Source organism: Eschscholzia californica, unplaced genomic scaffold (genome assembly GCF_041429995.1).
Source record: "Eschscholzia californica isolate CP2 unplaced genomic scaffold, dmEscCali1.0.p SCAF_4, whole genome shotgun sequence".
Classification (NCBI taxonomy): Eukaryota; Viridiplantae; Streptophyta; class Magnoliopsida; order Ranunculales; family Papaveraceae; genus Eschscholzia; species Eschscholzia californica.
The window spans coordinates 37,786,795-37,794,681 of NW_028238461.1; the positions used below are offsets into that span (position 1 = coordinate 37,786,795).

The 7,887-nt window shown below is 35.8% G+C and overlaps 1 protein-coding gene across 1 annotated transcript; it reads right to left on the minus strand.

Moving 5' to 3' along the window:
* Positions 1 to 1,184: 1,184 nt before the first annotated feature.
* TOM2A (tobamovirus multiplication 2A) lies at positions 1,185 to 6,592 on the minus strand. Its single transcript, XM_086633746.1, has 7 exons — positions 6,358 to 6,592; positions 5,804 to 6,141; positions 4,536 to 4,635; positions 4,193 to 4,273; positions 4,009 to 4,113; positions 2,102 to 2,311; positions 1,185 to 1,575 (listed from the first exon to the last, which is right to left on the minus strand). Exons 2-7 carry the CDS (start codon positions 6,037 to 6,039, stop codon positions 1,468 to 1,470), a joined length of 840 nt encoding a protein of 279 aa, XP_086489872.1. The 5' UTR covers positions 6,040 to 6,141; positions 6,358 to 6,592; the 3' UTR covers positions 1,185 to 1,467.
* Between the last annotated feature and the right edge of the window lie 1,295 nt (positions 6,593 to 7,887).

The window sequence follows — 7,887 nt, forward strand, 5'->3', positions numbered from 1 at the left end:
CACAACTACAAAGCAAATGGTTTGCAAGCTATAAAACATTACAAACTATTGTACCTCTGTCCTTAAGGATTGGAAATGATTTGAAAAGCATTGCAAAGGGTTTGTGAACTATTGAAACTGAATTTTGGGTTAGGTCATCTTCCTTTTGGTTCTACCTTCAACGTTAATGGATAAACAAATTTATTTCAGGGTTCTAAAACAACTTCGAACTCGTAAGTGAAGAACAATATCCTAAAAGATTTTTGAAGATCGAAGCGTCACCTATATTTAGAAAATCAAAGTTGAAAAATCGACAATCTCACATATATTAAAAAATCAAAATCAAAGCGAGACCAACAATCTCATTAAGTATTTATTCTCTTGGTTCGATTTTAGAGAAGAGAGAGAAAGTGTTCGATAGGGAGAAAGATGGAGTTACTTTTGTTTTTTTCACTAGGCTAGGCATTAACAAAAATGTCACAAAGAGCTGCATAATAGAAAATATTAATGAATCATTTTTAACAACAAAAAAGTTTCCTAAAAATTTAATCAAATTCCCCAGAAAAAATACAGCAACACTTAAAAAGTCACATCTAACATCTTCTAACTCTGCTCTCTTTTAAACTTGTTTTCTCTCTCCAATTTGAGCCAGAAATTATTCTCTCAATTATATCTCTAATCATGTTGAAATTAGGAGAAAAGATACTTTCACAGATGAGACTAAGAATGGAGATAAATGGCTTAAAGTAGAAAAAAGAAAAAGAGAAATGTAAGGTATGAAATTAAAAATGAAAAGGAAACCCTAAAAATAAAATGTGACTTTTGATTAAAAACAGCAAAAAGAGGCCAAATGGACATTTTCCTATGAAGCTACGAGGGAAGCTGGTCCCCCATCAAGATCAAAATTCTCACTTCTTGCATTCCCAAGATTACAACTCCAATAACCATCAAAGCTCCATTAACCTTGTCTGCTGAGCTTCTCGATATATAATATCTTTACAAGATGCAAGAATAATTACTTCTATTGATTCATACGAAAAGTAGCTTTCTGTTGCATTCCTAGATTACACACCACTCAGTACACTTGGAAGAGATTTATATTCTCAAACAAAATAACAAATCTAGCACCAACATTTTTTCTTCTACTAATATTTTAGTGGAAAATCAGCTTCAAGACAATAAAGACAAGTACAACGATTTCGGTCTTTTAGGTAAAACTAATATCTTATGCGAGTATCCATGCTACATAGAATAAGTATGAAGATAAACATTCAGCAACTAAAACGTAATATAGATGAACACTAGAGTTCAGATGCACACTGTCTGTCTTTACACATACCAATAGTAAGTTTAAACAGTAATAAAATATGCACACTGATGTAAACGAGAACTGTTTTCAGAAACCCTAGTCTTCCCTCATAATTTGAGGAAATATGCTTTCAGAAAAACCACACTCAACTACGAACAAGAACAGGATTAAGTGGTATATCACATTATGGCGCAACGACTCGATTCCTCTGCTGCCGGTGCAGATGGCTGTGGATAACAGTTAGACGCTGATGGGTTGTATGTGAATTCTGATGTATCAAGTCCATACTGTCATACACAACATTTAACAAATACCATACCAATATCAATATCCGAGAGATAAGATTTCTCTATTATTCATGTGTAGTACTAAAAAGTTTAACCGAATCAAAAGTTAATTAAACTTTACTCGTCGTTCTAAACAAGCTTGTGGGATTAAAACTATGTGACTTGAATGGGAGGACACAAGGAAATTATCCTTACATTACATTCATCCCTAGGATCAGATTTAATTTTGGAGTCTATAAATAAGGATGAGGTACAAGTCTGAGTTCCGGATTGCTTTTTTTTTTTAATGGATATCTGTTCCTTTCACAAGAAGCAACTGCTTTTCGGAGCAGATATTGTAAAAACCTGAACGATGCTCTTAAAACTGTTTTAATTGAAAGCTCATTGTCAAAAAACGTAAGCTAAAAGCACTTCAGGAAAATCTCACAGCAATACAGAACCCTAGGGCAAAACGGAAAATGTGGGGAAGTGAACGTTTTTCTTTTATTTTAACTAAATGAGGATATTGTACTAAAATAGATCGTACCTTTTCTCTCATCCTTGTGCTCCAAGCATCATTTCTGCTGGGTCGCTGATCGAGGGTGCCAGTTACCGGTACCCCTGTTGCAGGAACTACCTGCCTGTTTATTAATGGCTGCCTGACTCCAGACTTTGGAGCAATGTACTCCTCATCGCTATCATAATCTGCAGGTCTATTTGCGGCCCTAACCACAATTGCTAACAAGAACAGTAGCACCTGCACCAAGTAATGGTTAAGAATTTGGTCAATGGATGCAACACATAATAAGTTCTAAAAGGAACGATCTACGTTAGATGACAATTGACATTCTAAAACAACAAGTTTTGCTCATCAAAAGAATGGAGAAACAAACACCAGCATGAACCAAATAGTCGTGATCTTGCCATTCTTTAGAGCAAATTTATACCGTTGGTGTTCATTATATCCTAGACAAGCAGCAGATGATTCCTTCGGTTTCTGAAAATCCATTTTACTTCTAATGTTCCCGTAAGTTCATAAATCATAATGATGTCAAATGCTTGAGCCCTCTATTACATGCCAAGTAATGAAATTTTGGTCTCGGCGGATATTTCGGTAGGCATGGAAATGGAAATATTTCGAAATTTAATTCCTTGCTACAGGCCTGCATTTAACGAAGAAGCTCAAAAGAAAAATGCTAAGAGAGTGTACTACTGACTAGCAATGAAAGTATTTCAATTCAAATCTATTGTTGTTCTTTCTGGTTTCAATCGGGTTTTCACTCTTTCAGGTTTACTCATTAGAAATGAGTTTATGTTTTTGGTCGAAACAGAATAGTCTGACTATATTTCGAGTTATCACTCAATGTTTTTGGTCGAAACACATATATTGGCAATCGGGGCTAAAGATGTGATGTTTGGGGTGGTACAAGTGTTGGCAGCAATTAGAGCCGTTAGATTAGGAGAAAATGCGCGGAAAGAACGTCGTTCTTTAGATCTAGAGGCGACACTGAAAGTGTCTAGAAGATAGATGATCTCTGGCCATTGGATCAATGCGATCAGGACCTTCCGGAAGGTTACCCAAAGTGTGCCCGACCAAAGAGCACCCACCATCAGATCTTCGCGGAAAGAGCATGGAGCGTAAGATCTTAACATTTTCTTCTTTGCGAAACAACCTCTAAGTTAACTGTCATGCTCTGCAAATTGGTCCCCATCTTAACGGAAGTCGAATAATTTTAACCATTCACTCATCCGGAATCAGATTTAAGTGATTCTTGACTCTAAATTTAAGAGCTCGACAAGAGGAACGTAATGAAGTGCTCAGTTTCTGAGTTTGACGAGACGGACCGAGCCAAAATCGACTCCATTACCAACATCTTTACCCAAACTGTCAATGGTATAGAAGCAAGAAATATGGTACTCTTCACAGAGAAAGAATAGGTGGATTATGTATTACCATGCTTTCATGCTTACTGATCGACTGACTGAAGCTCATCAACTATAACAAAGAAAAGAAAAGTAAATATTTCTACCATGTAACCTAATGTCAACTCGTTATCTTATCTATTGGCTATAAGAAGAATTTAAGAGTAATGGTACTCAACCAAACTTGCATTCCCACCCAACACAATAAGGTGAATCTCCATTTCTGTTTTCGATGCCACATCATTTGGACAATGACCAGCAAAATGGGTGAAATTAGCATTGTTAAATGGCTTTGACTTACCCGACACACGAGAAAAAATGTGTATTTTTCCCAGACATTGTTTTCCTAACCTATTTCGACGAGGAATTTGACCAAGTTGGGAAAAACCAAAGGTCCACAAACTGCAAATTCCAATGCAGAAGAAATGCAAGAAATGATTTAAGCACATCTTTCCTGTAACTCTAACTAACCACATATCTAACTGCTAGAGATAACTAATAACAATAGCAAGTGGAACAAATAATCATTACCTGGAATATAACGACTCCTAGAGCAACCCATTTTGCAATTTTCCAGTTATCGTCGAGGAAATTATAGATCATATCAAAATCTCCAGTCTTGTCTTTAGGAATTACCTGCGAAGGCGTTCACAACAAGAACTTGATTAATCCAGACCAGCTATAACAACAAACTAATTGTTGATGTAAAACTTACATCTTTCCAGCTCTTGTCAAAGAATATGAAAGCTGCACTTCCCAACTCAGCTAAGATTAATAAGACGACCAATAGAGAGTACTGGGTTGGTTTAAGGAACCCACTTATCAAGAATATAATAGATCAAAGTTGGTTTTGCAGGGTAACTTTGATCATAAGAAAGTAACAAATAAGAATTCTAGTAAAATTTGACAACAGAAAGATAATAAAGATACCCCCCACCACCGACAAGAAATGGCAGTGAAAATTTTAAACAGAAACATTTGGCACATACAACAAGAAACACCTAAAAATATTAATAAAGCTCAAGCAAAAATAGAAGGCAAGCGAGGAATTTGGATACACAAGATAGACAGCACCCATTCCTGGTTACTGCTCCAATACAGCCAAAACAAGATATGAGCAAAAGGATCGCTCCAATAGCGATGAATAAGTATATAAACCTGCAAAAATAGCATGTTAATTGTTATGCAATATTACTTTGCATACTGCAATAGGTGACAGGAAATCCATATATTAGCCTAAGAAGCACAAGCCTTTTGATCCACCATGGTATAAGAAACGGCATATATTAACCTAATAATTTTAGAGCCAAAACTATCATTTTAATATGAGCTTTAAGAGAGCCCGGCAGAGGTTTCCTGGTTTATCAATAAGGACATCAAGTAAAACGTGAATACCTATGTGGGCCCAAATATTGGGCAGAGTAATCCATACATACAGTATCAGATTAACCCATCTTACTACAGTAGACTATAAAATTCCCAAAAGACGACCCAATTGACACAAGTAAATATGGAATAACTATTTAGTTTAGTTCCCAAATGCGGGTTATCGTTTAGCAACTAACAAAAAAGCGATGTACATATTTTTAATCAACATCACCACCAGTGTCAATGCACCTGGGTCACACAGCAGAACAGCTCTTCTATGGAGTACCCTTCCCACTATAATTCACAATGAACTTTCGACCACTCCAGTGGTTTTGATATCCACCCGATGTTTTTGTTCTTAACTAAATACATAATTACTGTCTAGTGCCAATCTAGAAGAGACAACAGTCTTCCTCCAGTATTATGGACTGAGACTAGAATCTGATCCACGCAAGTGGAACGATGGAAGTCTACACATTTATCGTACACCATCTTAAACTAGTAATAGTGTATGTCAACGGAGAGAAGGCAAGGATCACACCCCATGAATCCCAAATATGAAAAGGGGTGAGAATTTGAACTGAAATGAAATCAAAGATACACACAAACACAGGTAACAGGACTAATGAACATTTAAGCAAGTAAAAGGAGTAAAAAGCAAGGGAACCAACAAATCACTTAAGCTACTGCCTCATAACACGAAAACCCGGACCAAGATTGAATCAATCAACACAAACAAGAAATTCTAAATCATAAGATATTTGCCTGTTCTCAATTTCTCCTAACAAGAAACTCATACCCACCAAATATTTTCTGACCTAATAAAAATATAACCTTTCTAATACAAAAAAATTTCTACCAACAAATACCCAAACTAAATCAATCATCTCTTAGCTAATCCCTAAAACCAAAATATTTCTTACCATAACTTAAAAAAGAGATAATGAAAAATAATTACCAAGCTTTAGGAAGTTTATCCAAAATGTTGGTAGAGAGAGAAACAACAAGCAACATAGGTCTACCAAGCTGTATAAATTCATGATCGGTGTTCATCGGAGGTAAATCAGGCTTATCAGTAATTCTTTTCCATTCAACAAACAAGTAGATCCCATAACCAATCATACCTAATCCAACCAATGTTAACAAGAAATTAAAAATCTTCAGTAAACATTCTAAACATCCTCTACAAGCCATTTATCTATCTCTTTCTTTAATATCTCTTCTCAAATTTCCACCAATTTCTTACTCCTAATCCAAAAATTCTCCCTTATTTCATGACCTCATCAACAAATTTACCTGCATTAAGACCAAAATTCAACGAAACATAATCAAATTAGAAGAATTTTCATCCGATCTACCTAAATTAATCAAATTTCTTTTTTACTTCTTAACTAGGGTTTTCATGCGAGATTATAAAGATTAAATTTGATGGAATCTGAAAAGAGTGTGAGAAAAGAGAAAAGGGTTTTGAGAAATTGTTATTGATAAGTGTAAAATTGGGAATAAACTTACGGAGTAATTAGGAAGGAAGAATTTGTGAGTTATTTTGATGTACGAGCTTTAGAATTTTGAGTTTTTTTTGAGATACGGGAGATAGAGAGAGATAAAGAGAAGATGATTTTTTTTTTTAGAGAGAGAGAGAGAAGACAGTTGACAATCTAGATGTATTAAATGGACGGTAAAGATTAAAATAATTTTGGTAAAGGTGGAAGGCAAGTTGAGAAAGTTCTGGCGTCAGGAGAGGCATGATATCTCCAGGTGTGTATTATCTAGTTCTAGACTTTAGGTGGTGGAAAAAAGGCCCGCGAGCCCGGACGTGCCCACAAACAGCTCGAGCTTGATGTGTCCGTGGGCGTCTGGTGCCCGAGACAGAACTATTCGTCCGGACCGCCAAGTTTAGTTAGACTAGCATAGACAAAAGGCTCTAACCGGCCTTTCGTCTGAGTCCGACCAATAACCCCGACCGACTGATAATTTTAACTTATTTAAACATTTTAATCGTATATAGATAGTTATAATCAATTAATATAGTTAGCATTTAGGCTACACATTTACATGTTTGTGCATGGAAAGACTACGTTTCTTATTTACAAAATTTTGTATCTCTTTCATCTCAAAGAGTTTACAATAAAAGACTATGTTATCGTTACAAATAAGCTTTGGTCTCCACTTTTAATCCTACATCACTAGTAATAAAGAAAAAAGTGATCGGGATTTCTTATAAAAGAGTTGAGGGATAGAACACTTTAGTTTGGGCTACGTTTAAGGATTTTGCTTGGGGTGAAATCATGGTGAGTATATTTTATGGGTACTCAAACCAAAAAGTAAACATTGTGTCCGCGTCCTACATTTCCGCTACCCGGATTGCCTGACAATTTAAGAGGGCTCGGGCGGGCAACAGACAACCAAACTTTGTCAAGTGTCCCCCGATTTGTCTTGATGTCTCAATTTGTCTGTTCCGGCCGGACTGGAAGAGCAAGTGACCGTGGACCGTCCGCTCTGTTTTCCACCCCTAATTCTAGTATAAGAAAATCATTAAGGGGCACCACCAATATCTATGGGTGTTTCTTACTAGTATTTAATTTCGTTTTGGCCACATTTTGTGACCAACTCACAAAACTGTCCTTCATACTTGGACTAGTTTTTAGTATGGCCTTGGAAACCAATTTTTTGTCCATTAGAGTAGAAGCGAAAGAATGATAAAGAAAAAAAATATCTCCACCGAACACCCACCTGTCTTTTCCGTTCGCATCTTAAATTGGACCAAAGGTCCAATTTTAAGTTTTTTTTAAATTAAAAAGACAAGTTTTTTTTTTTGTTAATAACCTAATATTTATACTTTGTTTGGTCAAAAATCCAAATATTTTGTGTTTATTTGATAAAAATCAATGTTTTTGTAACTTTTTGCAAGCCAAAAAACAGTGTCTTGAAGAAAAGTCTGAAGTTTCAATTCTGAGAGCATGGCTAAAGGTGCCACTCCTTACTAGTTACTCATTTTCCAGGAAAAATAGTTATCATCCTACAGAAGATTCTGTAGAGGTT